Consider the following 25,202-nt stretch of genomic DNA (forward strand, 5'->3'; position numbering starts at 1 on the left):
TTCAAGACCATAAAGTGTTTTATTCGATTCATTGTGTTCCATGTTTTAACTCTTTAATTTCAGCATACCATACATGTAGACAAGGTTAAAAGGATTTTTTGCGAGAAAAGTTCTTGAAAAAGGGAGGTATGATTGGCTATAAGCTTTGATACCATGCAAGTTTGGTCATCTCTGCTGCTTTACCCAATTATTTGTTTTTTTTGTTGAATTCAGGTATTCTCACATTGTATGTCATTGATGGCATGTTTCAGAGTGAAAAAGCAAGCAATATAACCATAGTCACTTAAGAAAATTGTATTCATGAGACTAATTACAGGGATGTGAGATTTGAAGCTTTTTTTTGGGGGGGGGATTCTTAAGCTTATTTTTTTTTAAATGAATTCAATCGTTACAGTATCAGAGCTTTTCAGCAGATTTCAGCTTTTTGCTGCTCTTCTTATTTGTGGTCTCTCACCACCCATAAGTAAGTTAATTATTATTATTATTGTTATTATTATTGGGCTTGGGTTATTCACATTAGATCATAGATAAGACTTATCATTGCTCTTTTGGAACTTTTTTTGTGGTCAGTTTCGAGGTGTTTCCTAAAATAACCTAAATTTAGATACCTTAATTAGATCGAATTCTGAGCAGTGCTTGCCACTGTGAACCCCTATGATTTTTAAATGTAGTGTTAAGCCAAGTCTTTCCATCATTTCTCTATATTTTTTTGCACCTTGTGTATCTAATTTAAATGCAGAATATTACTATTATGTAAAGGGCTGATTCAGTTAGGCCTTGCAGTTGGTATTAAAATAATCAAGTTAAGAAATGTGGAATTTAAGAAATGAATGAATATCTATAATTGTATTCTTCTAAATAGTAACCTTTGATTTGAACATATGTATATAAAATATATACAAATGTTTTGTATATATACAAAAATGTATTGTTCACAAAATTTACATATATTGTTGGTAGGTCCATCCGTCTTTTCATGAAGTTATGTTCATTATTGTGTGCATAAATATGTTAAAAAGATAAATTTTGAAATGCATTTAATCTGCAAGTTTTAGCAAAGTATTTTTTGGGGTGAGGGGTGGATGGCATTGATTAATTTTATTATAAGGTTCCTTCAGAATTATGCTTTACCTACAACCAAAACATAATACTGGTGATACAGGAAGATTAGAAATGTGTTTCTTTTGAACTTTGTTATGAAATTGTCTGTTTTTGTTTTTATAACAGAGAATACCTTACCTGTAAGGAATATATAAATATGTTTATATATACATAAAGTATATGCAGATATTAATGCTTTGTGCACTTTGATACATTCTTCATGTATATGTAAAGCACAGATGGAATATTCTAAGTTTCTTTTTCATTGAAATACAAATGTAATTGTATACTGGTTGTGTTTTCCCTTTTTGTAAACAGTCATGCAGAATGATTGAAGGGTAGAAAAAGAGAAGTGAATTTAGTTAAGACAAGGTGGAGTTCAATAAAGTGTGAGGAGAGGGGGAAGGGGGAGGAGGAGAGAGGTGAAGAAGAGGAGTGGGATTGAGTGATGTAAAGAGAGGATGAGGAGGGAGAGAGGAAGAGGAGGGAAAGAGAGGTGGGGGGGGGGGGGGTGAGAGGATGCGGATGAGAGGTGGAGAGAGAGAAGGGGGTGGGGCATTGACATTAAGTGATTAGACATGAGAGATAAAAGACTGAATGAGGGAAAAATAAACTTCACAAAATAGACAAGGCAGATCTGACTAGATTTTCATTTTATTAATCAAAATAGTATCAAAATATATATTGATCAGTGGTCCAAGAATACTTTTAGCAGACAAAACTGGGGGGGGGGGGGAACAAGTTTCAAGCATGTTTGCCAAAAGAATCTAGTGCCACTGCTTGTGATGCATCAATATCCAGATAAAATAAATCCAAAAAGGAATTTAATGGTAAAAACCCAACCAACAGAATACAATACGTTACAATCTTCTTTGTATTTCATGGTACTGACTTGAGTATTTGAGTACAAATATATGTTCTAAAAAAAACAAGAACTTTCGAAATTCAACAAATCAACACACTTTGGTTACCATTATTGTAAATGTTTGAATTCTGTAAAGGTATGTTTGTTCCCTTGAAATCTAGACTTTGTGTCAAGAGCATGGGCACTCATCTATATTGTTTAGTGCATGCATGACCCCTGTCTTCCAAAATAATAACAATTAAGTAAAGAAAGGAATAAAAATAAATAAATAGCATGAATAAAAACTGTAAAAAATACATAAACAAAAGAGATAAATAAACAGCTATAACAAATACTGGAAGTTAAAACCTGGTTAAACTTTTCATAAAGGGTTTATGTGTATCACCCAAATTTACAATTATACATAAGTGTAGCAGAATCCAATGAATCTTGATTTTGTTTTAACATTTACAATTCAAATTTATGATTGTTTAGTATCTAGCACTTCTCTGAGCAACGTTTTTTTTTCTTTAAAAAATTACAGAAAAATGACACCTTCACATCATCATATCGCCATGATAATACAAATCAAGGTAATATCATTCCTCCTCTTACTGGGCAATTCCATAAAATAATCAGCACATTTGTATGTCCGGCTCCCATTCTGCTCCATTCTCACCTCACTTAATGGGTTGCTCTAGCCATGGTTGAAGGACATTACTGCCTCTCATATGAACGAGGAAACAGAGATAAAAAAATTCATGAAGACCCAATATTAAGGGGATCTGTCATACGTACATGTATTTTATGGAACTGCCTTCCTGATAACAGTAAACTTTTTATTGCACAGTTGAATTTTGGCCTTCCAAAGAAAGAGCTAGGAAAAAAACCCCCACATAAGACAAGACAATAATCGTAAAAAAACCTCTTCCTGTACTAAAGCACACATCAGCATAAGCATAAATAAACTCCTTTTCATCCTTATACCTACGTCAATACCAGCACCAAGAAGGATGAAGCATTGTTTCTTTCAATTTCTTGACATTTTTTATCTGAATGGGCATTGCTAGAAAATACTGGTCAATTGCAAATCTGTTTGGAGTCCCTAGGTCAATCATATGTCTCGCAATTTATTCTCAATTTTGCAATATGTTACTGATCTGTTTCTACTAACAAGGGGGTCAAAGTGATTTGCTACAGCAAAAATTGATTTGATTTCTCAACTGTATAGATTCCAGCAGAAATTTGCAATTGATTTCAAATATCTTACAAAAAGCCTTGAGACTGCTTAGATTAGGAGGTCTGATAGCTCAGTCAGTAGAGCGGAGGTTTCGGATTACGGTGACCCGAGTTCGACTCCCAATTGGTGTGCTAGTGCCTCTTGTTAAGACAATAATCTTCATTACCAGGTCCCTCGGAGAGGACATTAAGCCTTCCGTCCTCTGGTTGCTTGCTTACAAGCATTCATGCTTTCTTATCAATCAGGTAAAAAATCATCACCATTTACCATTTATAATTAACGACACAGAGTTGTATTCTGAGCTCATATTTAATGACCCAATGACAAGGTCTAGATCTTTGCTAAAATTTTGGAATCCCGACAATTATAAAATCTTAGTTTACACTGAATGGGCTTCTTTCCCATGTTTAAAGAAAAAAAAAACATTTGTCAAAATAAAGTTATATTAAATAAATTGAAAAGTGATAATTTTTCATTGAAATTGAATGAAAACCAACAAAATCTCATTATTGTCAGATGATTTTAAGAAACCAAGATGTTAACAAGTGAGCTGTAATGTAATTTACTACATGAAGTCACTTATAATTCAGGTTTTAGTTAAACAATATAACCTTTACAAAAATAAATACAATTTTAGTTGCTGATTTTCTTTCTCCCCATAATCAGAGTACAAGAGTAATGTATACCAGGACAATAATTGTATGCCAGTAACAAAAATAATGAAAATTGTTTAAACAGTCATCAGCTAAGAGTAAGACAGAGTTATAAACAGTGTTTTCCCCCAGTAAACATATATCGATTTGCTAAAAGATTGTGCATAGTTTGATTAAGTTACAAAATATTTTCTTTCAGACTAAAATACCATCAGTTGAGAGCTAGTAGGGTGTTATTGCAGCTTTGAAGATATTCCATTGAGAACAAGAACAGTGCTAATATTGCTATACAAAGTAAATGTAATAGCACCCTTCTGGTTCTCAACTGACGATATATATAACTGACGATTATCTGAAATGTCTGATGTAGACTACATACCCACAAGCTATCCATACAGCCTTTTGAATCTCGTCGGCAAGATAAATACATAAATATTCATCTCTCACTGCAGCATAAAATCAAGTTCATCTTTTACAACAATTAAACAATCAAAACAAGCCATCATCGGAATGTTGGCATTGGCTTCAGACTGGCTTCTATAAAGATGCAATATACCATCTTGCTATGCTCAATGTTCATTGCATTTTGCAAGTATATTTGTTCTGCATCAGACCCTGTACTCAACAAGGCCTTTACAAATGATTAACTAAAATAAGACAAACTCCCATACATAGCCAGAACTATGACCCCTATTCTCCTCAACACAACTGGAAGGTAGACTAATCTCAAACAGCTTGATAAGGTTTTCTCTCATCGGATGGTCTCTCAAATACACCCGACCTGGGTCACCAATCAAAATTCTGCTCTTGTGTTTCCTGATCAACGAAATCAACCAATCAGCAACCAGGTTGGTGAAGTCTCTGTCGTAAAACATGTCCCCAAGTAACACTAGATCCCATTGGTTGTTTTCTTGGCAAGGTTGATGTATCAAGTTCTCAGCAGTTGTGTCCATAGTAATACCATTGAGAACAGCATTAAGTTTCATAGCTTGAATTGCAACTGAAAATAAAGGATAATAAATCCATAATATCAAAATTAGAGTGTGAAATTGAGATAATACCCCCCCAAAATGTGAATTTATTGGTCAAGTCTACCCAAGGAATAAGTCAAAATGAATGAATGAAAATCAATCTTAATACTGAAAATATGATTGAAATTGGATTTTAAGTTATGAAATTTCAAAGTTTGCCTATCTTCACATAACAGTGATGCACATCATGACCTATATACAAAAGAGTGAACTGATGCCATACATCTCATTATTCATTTGTATTATTATTATGAGGTATGGAATGCTTTGATTTTTTTCATTGTCAATTCAGAACTTAATCTAACTCCTCCAATTCAGCATTATTTGGAGGAAAGCCCTAAATCCTTAAATCTATACAAACTGAAATAATTTATTATACATCATATATATATATCACTGAGAGTGTGTGATATCATCAGAGCACTTGTTTGTATACTGAAGAGGATATGCAGATCATTGTGTGAAAACAAACTTTTACATTATATTTTGATGAAATATCCAGTGCTCTGCTTAATTTTTTCAAATCAACGTCTTGTTGGGATCGATTGGGTATTCAAACATTAATTAACAGTTGAAAGCGTCAGTAGACTGTAATTAATATGATGAAATGATGAGTGGTTTGTAAAGTAAGCCTAATAAAACTGAATGAATTCATTTAGCTAACAGGATTCACATAGACACAATCGCCAGAGGAAGTAATGGAAAAACAAAATACAGGAAAAAGACAAGCATGTGTATGTACTAATAAACACCTGTTTATGCTGATGATTGTGCTAGAAAACGAATAATTGCTACGAAATTGCCCAACAGCAAGGCTCTCTACCAGTTGACAGGTGTCTCTTTCCAAGGAAGATTCAGTGCACATGCCTACATGAGTTTATCTGTGTTGGCAATTTTTAATGTACTCAGTTGAGAGCTAATTATATATATGGTGAGTTAAGTCGGGGGAGGCCTCAAAGTTGTTAAATAAATGGGCTAGATCAGCTGGAATGGTAACCCTATGGAACCTACACGAGAAGATACACTGTAGACTTGAGGTTTCCAAAAGAAAGACTTTTAGTCACACTTATGTTTTGTGAAACATCTCTAGGCAAAGTGACTCACCGGGATCAATATCATTAGCAAGTACTCTACTAGCACCCCTCATAGATGCTGCTATGGCTGAAGCACCACACCCGGATCCTACATCTAATACAGATCTACCTTCGACCAACTCTGGATGATCCAGAATAAACCTGCAGGAAGATGTAAAGGAAGACATATAATCATGGGTTAAGAAAGACTATTCCTATAATACCAGCTAAGGGGAGGGTTTCATCAACACTTGTTGGACAGCTTTCCTTGATTTTGATTGGCTAATAGGACAGTTCCTATGGTAAATGTTGTATAAAATGTCTGACCATTGCTGAAACTAATCTCTGGGCATCAAAGGCCACCCAAAGTTATTAAATAGCCTTGATGCCTCTCCCATTGGACATAGAAATACTGTAGTGCTCTATATGTTTAAATTGTACTGCAAAATAGAAAATTGCACTTTAGAAAGTCACTTTGCCATAAAATTTTAAAATTTACGACCTGCTAGCTATCAGATGGAAGAAAACTAACCAAAGGGATCAGTTCAATTTTTTAATGAAGAATAATTTTGACGTAGCTATTTAATGTCCATATCTGATCTAGTACGACTATAACCCTCCTCCTCCTTTCCCCTTCTCTTCTTCTTATATCATAACCCGCCTCCTTCTTTCCCTCTTCCTCCATCTCGCTAATCCTTCACCACCTTAATTCTTTCCTTCTTGTTGAATCATTTTTAACTTTTTCAAAACTCCTGAAATCAGGGCTCACTTAAAACTCAAAATCAAGATTTTGAGGACATGTTTCACAGAATTATCTGTAAGCACCTTGGAAACTTCTATTTTGATCTGCCGATCAGCCTTGTACCATAATCTTCATAACCTAGAATGAAACAGGCCCAAGGGCCTTCTCAAGATGTTAGTTGAATAAGACCATGGCTCCCATGAATTAAACACAAAAAACAGAAGGTGTGGCGGAAGGTGCGAGTGCATCCCGTAGAATTTGAAAACGTAATGATGTGCCCCATAGAATGCCTTCATTGTGCATCCCGTAAATTGGGCCCTGACCTTTTTGGGGGGCTTGTCCAGCTTTTTTGGAGACGTAATGTCCACCATCTTTCAGTGATGACCTTTTTTTTCGTTTGTCTAATTTTTTGGACAAATTCGCACCCTGTAAAACTCTGGATCCGTGCTTGTTCTGGTCCATGGCATTATCATATTTATTGTTTACTTTTTTGGATGTTACTTAGGTAAGCCGTCTTTCACAAATTTTGCCCAGTTATATCTTTTTAATCAGATTTGTTTTATACATTATTTAATTATATACATTTTTCTATAATATTGCATGAATATAAATCAAATTCAATTTATCCATGGTGCTATGATATTTGACCAAGCAATAAAAACTACTCAGTCAATCACTAGCCGCACCAAACACCAATGGTTCACCTTGTAAGAGCTTGTCCACCAGGCCAGTAGAAGGCCCAGAAAGGGTCAATAAATGGGCACTGGTCAGTGGTCTCATGCCACAAGGGGCATTCTCTTGTAATCAGCCTCAGTGCTATCTCTGGAGTCAGGTGATCTCTCGTGGCTTGTGTGTGCTGCATGATTAGGTCTGCTGAGCTTTTGGCGCTCTTCCTGCGGCCAGGGGGAGTTGTGGCTGGGATCCCATCTTCACTGTGCTTGGAACTTGAAAAACGAGCAGCACAACTTTTGTTTGTCTGTGTGAAGTAAGGTGCTGTTACAGGTGTGGAAGTGAATCCAAATAATCTGCCGAGCAAAAAGAAACATACTCATGGTCAATAACGTGCATAATATTACCTCTGGAGTTAGCAAGGGGGGACAGAGAGAAAGGAAGAGAGAAAGAGAGAGTGAGATAGTCAGAGAAAAGTGAGAGAGGGGCAATTAGAGAGCCAATTGTCATTCTTAAACAATGTTTATCATTGGGCATATCTTGAAGGCACATAAATGCAGTATCTCATGAGCTATTAAATGTAGAGCAGATCTTTTCAGGCATTCATCAAGTATGAAAAAAGATGCTGATAATCACTAGAATGCATGTCATCAACTCTCGTTAAGTACATTGTAAGATCATGACCAATAAAAAGAGTAAGAAATAGCGCATCAGTGTAAACAAAACAAAATATATGCGAAGGAAATAAAAAAAAAATTGAAAGAGAAAACACCATATCTTCCATAAAACTTCACTTGCCTTGCTCCAAATGAGTCTGAAAATCGATAGCCTTTGAAGCTGAAGATGTTTCGCCGGTCCCATCTACCACTCAGCTTTTGATTCTTATATGGTAATGAGAATGGGTTGTTCACAAACTTGGACAGCCTCCTCAGAAATGTCATTGTAGCTGCATCTCTCAGCAACTCTAACTGAAACTGGGTAAGGGTTAGACCAGGCAGCAGCGTCAGGATGATGATATGAATCTAGCTACTTTCCTTTGACCCCATGCTCCAAGTCACCAACAAGTTTTTCATCAAGTGCTCTGCAATTGTTAACCAAGGTTGGAACTCCTATAAAACAGAATGGTATCACAGCAATGTTTGGTGTAAATCTCTTAATTTTCAAATGTGTGATAAATGAACTGAAACTTAATCTCATCAGTTTTGAAGTTTACGCAACTACGACAAGAATGAAGACACTAGCAGGAAATGACTTTTAATCAAATGATGAAAATCATGGATTAAACTAAAAAATACATTTTAGATCAATGATAGTATCATTTATAAATTATTACATGGAGATGAAAATCTGACATAATAAGGTAAATCATTTCAGTTCGCAAATTTCAATAACATTTATATCTGAAAGACAAAAGCTCTTGACTATGTTCTTTACAGTCTTATGTAAGAAATGCTCTACAATTTTTTTTGCAGGACAGTAATAAAAAGGTGGCAATGATCATTGTGATTAGATACCAAGAAAATTACTCTCTGTAGGAGTTGTACTTACCCCCAACAATCTATCTTTTATTAAACAGAATTAAAAAAAAAAATACTTGAAGAAATATAAGGTTCATGTTTATACATTTTCATGGTTTCACCACTCACCAGTAAAGTACTAGCTTGGGAAAATGTCATATTAAGTATTCTTCCAAAATAAGTATTATATCTTCTCACTGCCGCAGCATGGGTCTAGAGTCTGTGACATCAGCATATTTTAGGACTTAGAAGGGTTGTGATTACATAAGTTTGAACACAGAAAAACTGGATGATTTTCTTGTTTTCCAGATTAAGCATTTGATATTCTTCACAATTATCACAGTCTGTACATGTAGATATTATGGATTGATTTTCCTCTAGATGCATAAATTGATGGACTAGTTTTTGCCAGGATTTCATTTCCTGCTTATTTGGCACAGCTTTCAATTTTTTTTGCAGCATTTTTGAATAAATAGACAAGAGTTTTAAGTATTAATCCATATGAGCAACAAATGAATATTGTTTTAAAAATGAATTTATAAAATGGAAATCAAGAAAAACTTTTTTTTTTCAAACATGAAATCCTATATTATCTCAACTCTCCTGACACAGGATCTGGATGATGTCATGTCATTCTGGCTAGTTATTAGCTTACCCCTAATTAGAGCTTTTCTTCATTAAAATACTCAGGCAAGCAATGAATATTCATAAAACTTGCACTGTTATGCTTCATACCTTATCTACGACAGTGTTTTGATTTCACTTTTAGCTTTGGTTAGCATAGACAGCTGAAATATGTCTGTTTGGAGGAGTTTATAAACATATTTTTATTTTTTTCAGGGGTTTCTCCTCATAGTCCTAGTCCTACACAGACAGTTAGCCATCTCACACAAGTGTGAGGGACCTATGCCTCATAGGCTCAATAATCATTGCACACAAAATGAATTTTCTTTATCTTTAATGAATCTATTTCTTATAAAATTGAAGAAAGTGTGTTTTAGTGAACTGATGTTGATGAAACAAACTAAAGAATTAAAGTTATGGTCTATGATCGGCATTGAATTGACTTTAATGATGGGATCTTTAGTCAAGGCTCCACACTAACTTTTTTTCTTGGTGGCCCAAACAATCTACCAAAATCATCAATTTCATATTTTTGGTGGCCCTAAAACAATAGAAAACATTACAATTTATCAAAACTTTGGTAGCCCAACCGGGCCACCAAGTGTTGGCTTTTACAAATTTTTGGTGGCCCGACTCTCATTTTTGGTTGCCCCGGGCCACCGGGCCACTGCTAATGTTGAGCCCTGCTTTAGTTATTCAGCTCAGTTTACATATTCTTCTTCTGTTGAGTACAGTCCTCTTTGTAGAGTATCGTTGTACTTGACTGAGGCCACAATTACATAAACACACGACATTTGGTGGAGTTGAACAAAACTAAAATATAGTGCAAGTAAAAAGATATGATCAGTTCCAATTCTATTTTTGTAACTAAGTTTATATTTAACTTTTGACATTTTTATTCTGTATAAATTTCCACCAGCATCTCTATTTTCCCTTTTCCAAATTCAAATTATTTTGGTAAACATTCCCACACATCAACATATGAATTTGAGACCCCCGATTTCTTTCACCTAATTTGAAGCTTTTAATCAGCCCAGGTCAGCTGCGTGCACACACAGAACTGACTAAGTGTACAATTGTCGCTCAGCTGTGCGGTTGAATCTGATTGGATCACGCTAGGTTCGCGACCGTTCTATTTAGAGCAAGGGTGACACGGAGGTGGGCATGGTGGGAGGGACACGTACAGCGATTTATTGAGACTGTTTATTTTCAGCAGGCATTGTTTCTTGTCATTTTCTTTTCAAGGAATGTGAGATGCAATTCATTAGCTGTCTCATCGCTCTCTGCCTACGTGATTATTTACTGAAGATTAGTACAAATGTCGTCTCTCTTCATCTTTTTTCTCATTCAATCTCATCGATACCCGGTGTTGGGTTTCTCTTCCCCTTCCTCGTGGAGAAATGAAATGCGCAAATGTAGCAAAGTTCCCCAAGGCAGACGGAGGCTCCAATTAGTTTTATCTTTTGACAGGTTTTTTTTTTCATCCAATGTGAATCATTTATATATCAAAATGTTCAGAATGAACTGAATGACTTGAATCTTTTTCCGGTGGTAAAAAATAGCCCACTCCCAGCAAGAAACTGCCAGATCTAGCCGGAAGCGTTCAGTCAAAAAGTTCAATACCACAGAAATTTTGACCAAATTGATGGAAAATAAACAATAAATGACGGTGCAATGGCACAACAAAAAAATCGTGATTTTACATCACCATAACGAAGAAGAGTTAAATTTTCTAATGCCTTTTCCGGTGGTGAACTAGGCCAATCGGACAAAATATGTGGTTGAAAAAAGGGGGAAATGGCACATTTTTGCGGCTTTTCACGGCGGCGCGCGGTGTGTTTGAGAGGTTGACGCTTAAGTGTTTGGGTAAAATCCATATCACTACTCTGGCACTTACCTCACCAATCATCATCAATAAATGTCAATCAGCACTCATTCAATGAACATGGTCATATCAGAATAATTGCCACCTTCATGACCTTGCCCTTGGTCCCTTCATTCTAATAGTAATACTGGATAATCTTAGAATATGAATATACACTACTCAAAAAAAGTTAAGGACCACTTTTAAAACGTATGTAATTTTTTTTTTATATACATCTGTACAAGGTGTTTCTACAATCAACAACTTCCTGACAACAGCAATGCCAAGATACAGCTGTCCTGAATGCCATCAAACACACTGTAATCAATTTGGTTTCAGTTGTTGCATGATGTCTCTCACATCATTGCATATCCTGAAAAGCGGGCCCATTGTGAAGTGGTACAAAAGTGGATTCAAAAGCATTTTCTGTCTTTAGTCTTTACAATCAACAAATTGCTGACAACAGTAATGCCAGGATACAGGTGTCCTGAATATCCTCAAACACAATGAAATCAATTTCAAACATGCAGTTCTTTCACGATGTTTCTCACATCATTGCAGTGGTCCCGTATAAAAGTGGCTTCCAAAGCAATTACTGTCTTTAAAATCAACAACTTGCCTACAACAGCAATGCCAAGACACCACCTAAGTGAAACAGATGTAGCCAGAGCCCTAGGGATGCTCGAAGCTGGCCTCAGTCAGCGAAGAGTAGCCAGAGTGATGGGCGTGTCACACAGTGTCATTAGCAGAGCAAGTGAAAGACACCGAGAGACAGGGCTATACTCTGAGAGACCCCGTAGTGGCCGACCAGTTTCAACAACCCCTAGAGATGATCGCTACTTGACGAATCTCAGTCTCCGCAACCACTTTCACAGTGCACGCCGCCTCAATAATGATTTCACTGCAGCAACTGGAGTGATTGTTTCCACTCAAACAATCCGTAACCGACTTCACAGAGCAAATTTGAATGCCAGACGGCCAGCTCAGTGTGTCCAACTCACCCCTGCTCAAAGAAGAATTCGTCTCAACTTGGCTCGGCAGCATGTCAGATGGACCAGACAGCAATGGTGTAGAGTTCTGTTCACAGATGAGAGCGGATTTTCCCTTGACCACAATGATGGACGTTTGAGAGTCTGGAGGCGACCAGGAGAGAGATTTGCTGACCCCTGTATTGCAGAACATGACCGTTATGGGGGAGGCAGCATCATGGTGTGGGGAGGCATCACCTATGACAACCGTACTCGTGTCTACGTGGTCCCAGGGAGAGCAATGACAGGAGTGAGGTACAGGGATGAAGTCCTCGAACCTATTGTGGTGCCATTTGCTGAAAATGTGGGTGAAAACTTCATTTTGATGGATGACAATGCCCGTCCCCACCGAGCTAGGGTGGTGACCGAGTTCCTTGAGGGCCATGGAATTGAGCGTATGGAGTGGCCAGCGAGGTCCCCGGACTTGAACCCGATAGAGCACGTCTGGGATATGATGGGGAGAAGTATCCAGCAGCTCGAAGCCCATCCACTTGGACTGCAGCAGCTGGGTGTGGCTCTGGAGGCTGCATGGGATGCACTGGTCGTCAGAGACATTAATCACCTCATTAGCTCCATGAGACAGCGCTGTGAAGCCGTTATTGCTGCAGGAGGAGGTCATACGCGATACTAGGCTGCCTGAAAGACACTCAGACATTCGTTTTTTCCTCTTCATGTCGATAGTTGATACCCCTGTGAACCCACTTTTCAGGATGTGCAGTGATGAGAGCGACAGTGTGCAACAACTGAAACCACCCATGCGTGAAATTGATTACAGCGTGTTTAAGGACATTCAGGACAGTTGTACTGAGGTATTTCCAGAAATAAAACACCTTGTATAAAAAGTTATATACGTTTCAAAAAGTGGTCCTTAACTTTTTTTGAGTAGTGTATGTAGATAGTGTCTATTTTGCAAAGAGCTTTATTGTAGCAAAGAAGCCTTGGCAAGACTTCCATATGTCCCCTCCACTGAAATTGAAAAAAAAAATATGGAGAAGGTTTATTAAAGGGGAAGTTCACCCTGAAGAAAACTTTGTTGTAAAAATCGCCGAAAAAATAATAAAAAATATTGGTGAAGGTTTGAGGAAAATCCGTTAAAGAGTAAGAAAGTTATTAGAGTTCAAAATTTTGGATTTGTGACGTCATAAACGAGCAGCTGCCCCATGTGTTATGTAATGTAAAATGTATGAATTTCAAATTTTGTATAGTTCCTGATGACTTAATTTTATTTTCTTTTCATGATCGGGTGTGAAATGATTTGTCTATTGATATAAAAAAGTTACAGTGAAAACCATTTTCAATTTTCTGAGAAAATGACATTTCATTGACTTTTTACCATTCACTATGTAGGAATGCTGCTCGCAAATGACGTCACAAATCAAATAATTGAAATTCTAATAACTTTTTAATTATTTGATGAATTTTTCTCAAACCTTCGGCAATATTTTTTATTATTTTTTCTGCTATTTTTACAATAAACTTTTTGTCAGGGTGAACTTCCCCTTTAAGAATTATCTAACATATATCTAAGAGATTTAAGAAGGAAAAGTCGGATACATACCAAAATATGGCTTTATTCCGTCAAAAATTTGAGTGTGTGTAATTCCCAATGGCATCAGTTTATTTAGTCAGAAAAATAAATACCCAATACTCTTGGAGAGTAGACTAGTCGTAATATTGGTTGATAATTGTTATGAAACCCATGGCTTTCAACAATTCCTGCTAGCTCAGTGAGTAAGGCGACAGACTGGAGATGCTTCGTTCTGCAGCGAGAGGTTCGAATCCAAGATCCCACCGGAAGTGAGAAGAAAAAAAAAGAAGAAAAAAAAGAAAGGCAGAAGGGGGTTTTGGGGAAGTATTTTTTAAAATTAGTGGAGGGGACATATGGAAGTCTTTCCGAAGCCTTTGTTTTTTAATCAATTTTAGTGCTAACTTATTTCTGCTCCAGCAGCTACGGAGTCTGAGCTAGCTCACTTGTTCACTGCTACCATCTGGCCTGTGGAGAATCTACAGGTAGGACTATGGAATGCCAATGCTGTATAGAGCACACACTTTAAAAAATCATTAAAATATCACTTTTGTGACCAAAATTACTAATTTCCATACAGTTTTAATCTATTTATCATTAGTAATGTGGGAATAATTTTTGTATTCACCAGAGCGCTCAAAAACTTGAATTTTGGGCATATTTTTATGTACGCCCTCTATTGGTGGAAAGTAATATGGCAAGAAAATTTTCATTTTTTGATCTCTATTTTTAATTAAGAAAAAATGATATGAAGAATCAAATTTAAATAAGAGCCAAGCGGTATGAATTAACAGGTCTAATGGAAACTGTCAGCACTTGTTCACTGCTACCACCCTGCCTGTGATGAATTTACAGGTAGGACTATGGTATGCCAATGTTGTACAGGGCACACACTTTAAAAAATCATTTTAATATCACTTTTGTGACCAAAATTACTAATTTCCATACAGTTGCAATTTATTTTTCATTAGTAACTTGGGAATAATTTTTTTAATCGCCAGAGCGCTCAAAAACTTGAATTATGGTCATATTTTTATGTACGCCCTCTATTGGTGGAAAGTAATATGGCAAGAAAATTTTCATTTTTTAATCTCTATTTTTAATTAAGAAAAAAATGTTTATAAGAATCAAATTTAAATAAGAGCCAAGTTGGATGAATAATAGGTGTGATGGAAACTGTTAGTGTAAAACAATCAAGCATTTGCCCCAAAGAAAAAGAGAAAATAAGCCAAACATTGTCACCCTTATTTTGCCACACATGGAGATATAACTGAGAACAAGGTTATATTACAACCTTGTTCATTGAATGAGTGCTGGTCAGTGTAAAAAAATCAAGCATTTGCCCCAAAGAAAAAGAGAAAATAAGCCAAACATTGCCACCCTTATTTTGTCACACATGGAGATATAACTGAGAACAAGGTTATATTATAACCTTGTTCATTGAATGAGTGAGCTAGCTAGCAGTAGCACTTTAGCAGGATTAACGATGCTGACCGACATGTTGGGCGAACCCTACGCCAGAGCTTCGGGTTAGTGACGGGAACTCTTTCCGTAGAACCAACTAGTGAACTACCTATGTGAGAACAAAATTTCACACAATTTTACAGCTTTTTGAAAATGTCATTCACATAATAAAGTACTAATACTTTTGGTATTCATAAATGTCCTCCATAAACAGATACTCACTCATTTTCCCCACTCGTAGAGCTTCTTAACCACACAACTTACAGTTCGAACATGTTGAATTGTTGCAGAGCTGTGCAGCATCACACTCACACCGTTTGGAGTATGGTATGCCAAACCCAGAATGAAGTCTAATTGAAAAGTAAGAATTTCTGCAGATCATGTCGCCTATAGTCGGAAATAAAAGTTCTCTGTGCTGAGCCTAAGACCTGAATTACGTACCCTAATTGGAATAATACAGATCGACTTTCAACAGTTTACTTTCAAGCATAGACGATCCGTGTGAAAAAGGAAAACATAACTAGTATAAATACAAAGTGTTGTGGGAGATCTTTCAGGCCTATATATAAAAGGCTATATCATTTTGCCAAAGTATTTTTTTATACCTAAAGGATGTATTAGTGGATCCACAGACAAGAATCCCATAATTCAAGTACTAAGGCAAAATTAATGAGTAAAACATGATATATGATGTTGAAGGAATGCAAAATTTCAATCTATTATATTATAGGCCTAATACCTATGATTTCGAATGAATGTACCGCGAAAATGTACAATGAGTGCATGTGCTCATGGGGCTCATGATGATTTCGACATTTCCTTATACTAGTTCCATTTTCGTTTTGCCTGTATTTTTTTAGCAGATAAAAGTACAAATCATATCTGAATTCGCTGTGAAGAAAATAATACAGAAGACAAAGTGATGACATGACAACATCAGCTCACTCATAAAATCATGCAAACTAATAAAAATCATGTGCACACTGAAATAATGCGACATTTTTTTCTGTTTTTATTGGTTTTCATAAAATAACAGTAACAAACAATAAAGGCTGACAATAAGTTCAAAACAATTTAAACACATTGGCATTAACAAGCTAAATTATCTCAAATCAACTTAAGTAAACTTTAGCCACAAACATCCATCCTCACACCATACCACTCACACATACACATACACACGCACGTCTTCCCAATGTTAAAAGCTTGCATAAAGTTTACCCAGATATTGTTTTTATTTCATCAAGAGCTCCTCTCCCATGAACAATCAACATCAGACACATTCAGCAAACAGAAAAAAGAACCGCAAAACTATTCATATTTTATACAAAGCCTTTTCAATATAGCAGAAGGCGTTTTATTATATAGCAAAATCAATAAACTAAATACACTCATCTATAGAAAATAAGAAATGATTAATTTTTAAACACAATCTAAATATCTTTCGCGATTTATATATATATAGGCCTATAGTTTTTACTTTAATGAAAGGGTAAGCCTACTCTAGGCTGAAAATTATTTGATTTGAACAGAAGAATAAACTTAGAAAATTTGAGAAAACACACAACAAAAATGTCATCAAAATTCGACGAGGGTTAACAGTTTAATGGTAATTCAAAGTTTTACTCTACTTTAATGAAACAGCTGTGATGCAATTCCTCGATGAATATGCAATGAGCTAGGTGATGGTCAGGCTCCCCACTTATACTTTTATGATTTTATATTTTCATACCCCCCAAAATATTCAAATTTCATCCTCCAAGAATGTAAAAATAGGGTTGGGTACTGATTTACGGTGAATTGTTGCAGAACCTGAGGGAGATGCGGTTGTAATACACAATCATGAAAATCCTGAATATTTATGATTTTTTTAATAACATAAAAAAGGCGGGTACATGACACTAACACACCTACATATTGTGTCATGACGTAATGCATATTTTCACAAAATATTGCATTACTTTATACAATTTAAGAACTTCATTTTTTTTCTTCAGATTTTGATGATTTTTAAATCTTATTTTTCATTAGATTTTACTCTATTTATCAATCATTTTTAGCTTGGAGCACCCCCTTTAAAATCACATCACTTTGTGAATAATTTATAAATTGATTTATATCAAAATAAAGTATAAAAATACGCCATCATGTACAAAATATAATCTAATTGTGGAATGTTTATTTTCTGTTGCGTAACATTTTTATTTTATTTGAATTAATTTTCGTTAAAACATGTCACAATACCAATATAGGTGAAATAAACAAAATGAACACGGGAGGATAGCCCCCGGGATAGCCCTAATCAGTTAATTAACTAATTTTACAAGTTTAATCCATTTAAAAACGATGATAAAATAACGTCACGTGATTATAAGAAGGCACCTTGCACTAATGTTGCACTATGTAGAAAGCAGGGAAGTCTACATAACACTTCCCTGTAGAAAGTGTGCATGATCCTGTACAGTACAGTTACACCAGGGAAGTGTTCACTTCCCTGGTTACACCAACCGTAGCTTTGGTCGACCTCTCGCTAATCAACGGATATTGTCGCCTATGAAATTACAGACCATTGTTTTGATAATTTTTCTTAAACTTTACATTTTTTTACACCAATAAATAAAAAAAGACGAAGGCCACGTGCCCCCCCCCCATACGCTAGCCTTTTTAGCAAAAAAAAAAACGGGAAAAGGGAGAAAAAGATGGAGAAAGGAAGAGAAATCTAGTGGGAAAGAGGAAATTATTGTACGTTATAAGATACATAAGAAATATTTTTCATAACTTTATGAACAAAATTTGCTCAGGGCCTATGTGTTCAGTGAACATTGCTGAAGCTCACATTGTCTGTTTACGAGTCATACAATCCGTTTTCACGTCAATATACACCAAATATATTTCCTCGCACTTCGAGTTATTATTGCTTTATGTAGTGACATAATTCTTTTTCATGAATTCTTAAAGTGATTGCCATTTTAAGGTCTGAATATAAAACATTTCCTGTCCGTGCTTACGTTCGCATCAGTGGATAGCTAGGTGAGCTATGTCTGCTCTTCATGAAATCCTATAAAATCAGTCCTTAAAATGTCCGTTTTCCTAATCTGAATATCAAAAATTTTCAGCTCGCGCTTGCATCATTTGGTTAGTGAAATACGTATAGTCTTAGTGAATTCCTTCAGGTCTGAATTTCCTATTTTTTTTAGCTCACGCTTCGGGCTTGCAATATTTGATTAGTGAGCTGCGTATGATAATCATGCCTGATTACCAAAAAGTGCTCGAGTTTAGATGTAATTCTAACAAAATCAGCAAGCGCTTGGCACTCGCATTTGACTATGAGATAAGTATACTCTTAATGGAGTCTCAATATATATATATGTATATATATATATATATATATATATATATATATATATATATATATATATATATATATTGACCCCTTTTTGGGGTCAATATAATTATACACAAATTTCAGGTCGCGCTACACGCCCGCATTATTTGTTCAGCGAGACAGGTATGTGTCATGATTATAAAAAATTGCTTATACATGCAGTTATATATATCCCTTTTAAGATCTGAATACAAAAATTTTTAGCTCGCGTTTCGCGCTCTCATTATTTGATCAGTGGGATGTCTCTATTAGGTCAGTCTACCTGGCACTTCAGCGCGGTTCCATGGAATTTGCAAGGCGAAGATTTCTTCTGGATGGAAAATCTGCCCATATATCACGTATGAAACACTATACTGTACATCATACCACATCCCAAGCCTATAGCCCTAAAATCAGTCCTCGAGTCAGGTGTACGTAATTGCAGCAAAATCACATTACCGCACTCTTTGAGTAGAATTAAGGGTCTGCATATAATATTGAACAATATCAGGACTCAAATATAAATAAATATAACCATTTAAATTTGAGTATAGACATTGGGAAAAATGGATACAATCCATAAGCAATCATGTTGAAAGGTAAATTGTATATGGGTTTAACAAAAAAAAATACAAAAGCTATGTCAGATCAGACATTGCTTACAACGACAGAAGCCGAAAGGTTTGATTCTCAAGCAAATAAGATCGCTTTGAATTTGGCTAATATAAGTCGTTACCATCTAACATGATTTGTTTTCACTGTACGTCTTGACTATATCGATAATAATTATTTGATTTATTGCTAAAACTTTTATATTGCTGAATGAGGAACTTGTCCGCAAAGATTGTCAGTCTTCAGAACAGCTGCTTGGATATAACCATCCTGATCTTGGTTTGTTTATCTCTATTGTGTCTATATCATCTAAACTGGAACATCAGCAGAGACAGGAGCAGGCATTGGTGCAACCGATGCCTGTGTAGGTCCAGGGGTGGTGGTGGTGAGAGTAGTGAGCTGCTGCATTCCAACAGTAGCTCCTGCAGGAGCCTTCTGTTGGCTGCACACGAACACGACTGCTACTATGGCAGCGATGGTAATGAGAAACAAAGCCACTCCGACGAATGCCATAGTACCGATCAGTCGTCTAGATGTAGTCCCTGATGATGTGTAACCTACAAATTAAAGGTGACCAAAATACATCTTGAATGTGGATCTCACAATAAACTTCCGTCCGTCCTTGCTCTGCAAGCAGAGTCAGGACAGATATCAAGAAAACAGAATGATGACCCCAAAAAATATATAAAAGTGAAATCAAACCAAAGTAGGATGTCATGCTGGAGGTACATAATCATGTCTGACCATCTTTCATTATGAAAAGGGGAAATAATGATTAGCATTAAGGTAGAGGGGTAAGAACCTGAAATCGATCTTGGATTTGCAATTTACCAGACTGTATTTGGCGGAGGGAGTGTTTAAATCCAGACTAAGGACATTAATAAAAAAAATGGCAAGTCACAAAGGAGTGGATAAGACACATGGTCCAAAATCACATCGAAAATTGGTCATGATGTGATGATCATCGACTTTTAACCCCATTGAAATGATATTCCGAGCGAGAACTAAACTTTGATAAATAAATATCAAGATTAATATCATGCATTCATATCATGAGTGGTAGACAAACTCATTTTCCAATTATCGGGCATTTCTATATACATCTGATATTGCTCTTGAAACATTATGTGAAAATTAATAAGGTGAATGTCAAAATATCTATATATGGTAAATCGAATTGGTCTTCCCTAAGTGACAACCACCACACGTCACCCATGCAGAATATTCACCAATATAATATAGGACTGATAAACGCGGCTTACCACATCTTACTCCCGCATCATTATCATGATTACATAAGTAAATCCCAGAAGAAAGAGTACAATCATCCAAGGTATACTCCCATCCAAAGCACTGGGCGTGTTGAATCGGTCCTGACCCTTGGCCATAGTAGCCAGTTGATATCTCGACGTCTTCAGTGTCATAACCAAGCTGCCGACAAACAACCTCTGCTGAGTTGTGTGTCCAGGTACTACCACATATGGTGTTCCATTGGCCATTGTACCAGATCTCGATCCTCCCTTCGTTGGAAGACGGACCGTCCACAAGCCGAATATCGTAGATCCCAATGCTGTCCGTGGGGGTTATTGTCGTTGTGTAACTCCCATACCCTGCAATGTGAGAAAAAGGAAAGGAAAACTAATGGTACTCCAATAGAAGAGCCTTACATGGTTGACAAAACTTGACACAGTCTTTTTTTAAACGGCACCCAGATATCAATTTCTAATATTGTTTTAACTTGAAAACAAGGGATATGGAAAACAATATAATATAATAATAATAAAGACAACATAATGATGATGACAATAATAATGATAATAATGACATTAACAATCATCATCATCATCATCATCATTTTTATTATTATCATCCACTTTCGGCAGGAGCAAAACATGTAGCAGAATTTAATATGGGGCCCGGCCGGCCGGGTTGCATTCATCAAACCACTCTAACAAACCTAAGAAGAAGACTCCTGAATGGACGAAAAGGCTACAGAGAGCAGAACAAGGAGGAGAAGAAGAGGTTTTCCTAAACGAGAGTGAGGGGCTTTCAGCTCACAAGTCCCCGTCAGGGCCTTTCTTTGTATTGCAAATTATGGAAAGGGTTCCACGCGCTTGATCCGGGCTATGATAAATAATTGGGAAGATGGGCATTCATAAGTGATCTTCTTGATATTTTTTTTTAATCATTAGTATTATCATTATTATCAAAATTGCGAACCTGTGACTTTTACCCAGAGACAGTTCCCAGCTTCCCATTACTAAGCCTACATCTGGGGGGCGTTTCATGAACATTTTTGTCTGACAAGTTGTCAGATCTGACATCTGTCCTCGATTCTGATTGGCTGAGAGGCACTGTTACTGTAGTAACTGTCGGATAAAATGGGACTTGTCGGATAAAACGTCCGACAAGTTCTTTCATGAAATGCTCCCCTGGGGTCTACTTACATGAGGCCGGGGGAGGGGCTCCTTTTGCCCCTCCAATTTATTGAATGAACAAAATGTATCAAACTTACCGCAGTCTACACCTACATCCTGGCTATGGTCACGAAGATGCCTATTATTAGTTACTAATAATAGGCATCTTCGTGTACATTTTGAAATGTTGGCCACCTTGCTTCCTATAATAGTATGCCAACCCTAATCGGCAGCTAGGTTCATTAGACCGATTGCTGTCTAAAAACATCCTGAACTTAGATTTCTTGTGCTATATAGCGTAGCGAACAAGAACAAAAATAAAGAAAATTCAATTATTATGATGGACTGATATTAACAACATTGAAACCATTCTACGATATACAAGACATCCGACAAAATTATTATGGGTTGACGCTTGCCTTATCCCTCGGTTTCCCATGCATTGAAAAGAAAAATACTAACCACAGTCTACTCCTGCAGCGGAACAGTACGTTGGGCTAATCAAAGGTGAAATCGAACAACCATTCAGATCAAGAGAACCCGAATAAATGCAAAATATTTGTACATATGAATTTATCCCGGATGTTCCGTAGTCAAAATCTCCATTTCTCAACTGTACATTATCGTAGCCCAGTTGTCGGCACACAACCTCGGCTTCATCAAGAGTGAAAAAGTAATCGCAGACCTTGTTCCACTGACTGTTGTAGTAAACTTCTACCCGACCGCTGCTAGCTCCAAATCCATCCTCCAGGCGGACAGAGCCATCGCTTTCTGAAGATTTAAATTAAAATTGGTGGTCATAATCGATATTATCATAAATCGATATTATCATACCTAATCATATTTTTTCTTTTATTCATTTACTACCGAGGATATGTTGTGAATTTTGGTGACCACTGTGATAATGATTACTTGTGAACTATTGTATGTTCTTATTCTTTTGCTCCAAATGCGTACACGCGATACCGTATTCATTACCTGGCAATAGTTCTGCTTGAAAGAAATTAATTGCGATATTAGATAATTATGTAAGCCTACGACCCTTCTAATAATTGATTACATGTGCAGGGGCCGCGGAAGAGGGGGGGGGGGGGGGCTTCAGCCGTGTACAAAAACGTAAAAATTACCATGTGACTGTGATTTTTTGCATGGTCAGCCCGGTCCCCCTTCCCACCTTTAAAACCGTTCCGCGGCCCCTGATGTGAAAGCACAAATTGAAATGTTCATTTATAGCAGAAGGAGATTCGCTTTCCGGTGACACTCGACATCGAAATACCCAATTTCTTAATACCCAATTTGCTAACACCAATATCGATACACTATAAGTAAACCATGCGATCACTTTGTAGGTTTCTAAATAAATACATGTTAAATTATGAAAACTGTTTAGAGAGAGCCAAAGAACCCTAAGGAAATAGGTTTTATTATGCCCTACTAAATCAGTTATATGTAATATAGTACTATTTCATCTGTTCTAATGGAAAAACATATTTAAAGATAACGAAAGACTCCATTTTATTGCTGACTCCTTTCAATTAACATGATTTTATTTACTATTGTAGACAGAATTATGAACATGAACACAATGAACTGAATGATATCATGCGACGACTTCATATTACGAGTGGTATAATTTGATTATATTTCAAGGAAATTATGATACCATTTAGAGCTACAATTAAAGAAAACAGGTTACACAAATTCATTTTTATTGAAAGGGGCATCGATGTGAGTTTACTTACGGCTGTAAACACAATTTATCCAGAAAAACACCAGAATGGGTCGCCACAGGAACAAGTGGTGTCGCAACCACCCAAAAGACGCCATTTTGATGCAGTGAATACTAATAAAGGCATACATGTATATTCAACGTTGGCATCAAATTATGGTTACTTTGAAAATGAAATGATATACACGAGTGTATTGCGGTTCATCGCCGCATGCACTTCGTATAAACCAGGAATGTGAGGATGATTGTATTCTACCAATAGAGCGTTACAATGGTAGCTAACAAAAATAAAGGACACAATACATTCAAGTTTGTGCGTCATAATTATACCCTAGTTACACAAAATACGGAACTGGTATGAATGGCGGTCGTAACGAAAATTCCTCAGTTTATTTCCATTTGGGTTTCCGATTGCTTGAGATGCCCGTCGTAAAGCTTTTGCTTTTTAGGATGTTCGACTGGCTTATATTGAAGGCCCAGTTGATATTTTTTTTTTTCATAAAGTGCATAATAAGAAATGTTTGCAGTGGATAATGATACATGTCTAACCAATCAAATAATGCGATAATAACAGAGAGAGCTGAAAATATTTCATTGATCGATCATTTATTCCATTCTAATAAAATTATTCATTATTATTACCAAAAATACATGTATAATACAAAATACAAATATCAAAATGTAAGCAATAATGCACAGTATTAATTTTACAATAGATTAATGGTGGAACGGATTAATTTAGAAAAAAACCTGATATGGATTTTCAAAATACAAGTTAAGAAAATTTCTAATACATATTGATATTTTAGAACGTACATTTGTGTATTCCGACCTTTGAACTTGACACTTTTTTAGCATGTTTCAATAAACAACAAAGAATACGAGCGAGAGGGGATCTTTTATAAAGATTTAGACTAAAAGAACTGGACATTCTAAGAATTTTCGGTAATAATAAGCATTATGGTTAGCAAATTAAACTACTTAATGTTTCAATGATATGTAATTTCTCCCTCTTCAAACATGAAAATTATTACAATGTATCACACCTAATGAAAGTATGGATGTCTAACTAAACTTGGATTTTCCATTCAAATACTTTTTAAATATGCAAATACTTAAAACAATTAAAAAAATATTACGAACTTAATATAAATTGCCTTACATCAAGCACTACTAATATTCAACTCAAATCTACGTGATTTTTTTTTTCTTTAGAGACATTCGTTAATGTGATAACAGAACATTAAAAGAGAAAGATACTTATAAGCCTTAAGCCAATCATCATACCCCCTTCCCTCCATTCTCCCTCACTACCGCAACCCGACTCTCTCCCAACAACACCCATGAAAAACATCACACTCAAAAAACAAAAACCCCAAATGAAAACAGACGCACCTACACGCACACATGCACATTTTGGATATCATGGACATAATATAATTCAAGGAAATTTGGAATTTTTAAGACGCAAGGACTCTAATCATTATAATCAGTCAATCTTTATTATACGCTTATGTACACACACATACACACCCTCACACACACACACACACCCTCAAACACACCCACCCCCATACACACATTTATATATATGTACATGTATATAAAGGAACAAAATAAAAATTGATGTTATAATCATGTACGTATTGCACCATAAAGCCTGATAAGGTGCAGAAGAGAAGATCTCATTTGCAATCCTCCTCCT

At 36.1% G+C, this 25,202-nt stretch overlaps 2 protein-coding genes across 4 annotated transcripts; both read right to left on the reverse strand.

Annotated features, from left to right (window-relative positions):
- Positions 1–1,737: 1,737 nt before the first annotated feature.
- LOC121408806 (electron transfer flavoprotein beta subunit lysine methyltransferase-like) lies at positions 1,738–15,713 on the reverse strand. 3 transcript variants are annotated; one of them, XM_041600461.1, is made up of 5 exons: positions 15,598–15,713; positions 8,152–8,434; positions 7,389–7,709; positions 5,974–6,104; positions 1,738–4,838 (listed from the first exon to the last, which is right to left on the reverse strand). In XM_041600461.1, the coding sequence occupies exons 2-5, from the start codon at positions 8,292–8,294 to the stop codon at positions 4,486–4,488; spliced, it is 948 nt and encodes a 315-aa protein (XP_041456395.1). In that variant the 5' UTR covers positions 8,295–8,434; positions 15,598–15,713; the 3' UTR covers positions 1,738–4,485. The 3 variants fall into 3 exon arrangements, with proteins under 3 accessions (XP_041456395.1, XP_041456393.1, XP_041456394.1); XM_041600459.1 differs by having other exon boundaries at positions 8,152–8,462; XM_041600460.1 differs by having other exon boundaries at positions 8,152–8,462; positions 15,640–15,699.
- Positions 15,714–18,821: 3,108 nt separating this feature from the next.
- LOC121408809 (neurotrypsin-like) lies at positions 18,822–23,701 on the reverse strand. Its single transcript, XM_041600464.1, has 4 exons — positions 23,511–23,701; positions 22,231–22,539; positions 20,614–20,961; positions 18,822–19,908 (listed from the first exon to the last, which is right to left on the reverse strand). Exons 1-4 carry the CDS (start codon positions 23,626–23,628, stop codon positions 19,661–19,663), a joined length of 1,023 nt encoding a protein of 340 aa, XP_041456398.1. The 5' UTR covers positions 23,629–23,701; the 3' UTR covers positions 18,822–19,660.
- Between the last annotated feature and the right edge of the window lie 1,501 nt (positions 23,702–25,202).

Source organism: Lytechinus variegatus, chromosome 2 (assembly GCF_018143015.1).
Source record: "Lytechinus variegatus isolate NC3 chromosome 2, Lvar_3.0, whole genome shotgun sequence".
Lineage (NCBI taxonomy): Eukaryota > Metazoa > Echinodermata > Echinoidea > Temnopleuroida > Toxopneustidae > Lytechinus > Lytechinus variegatus.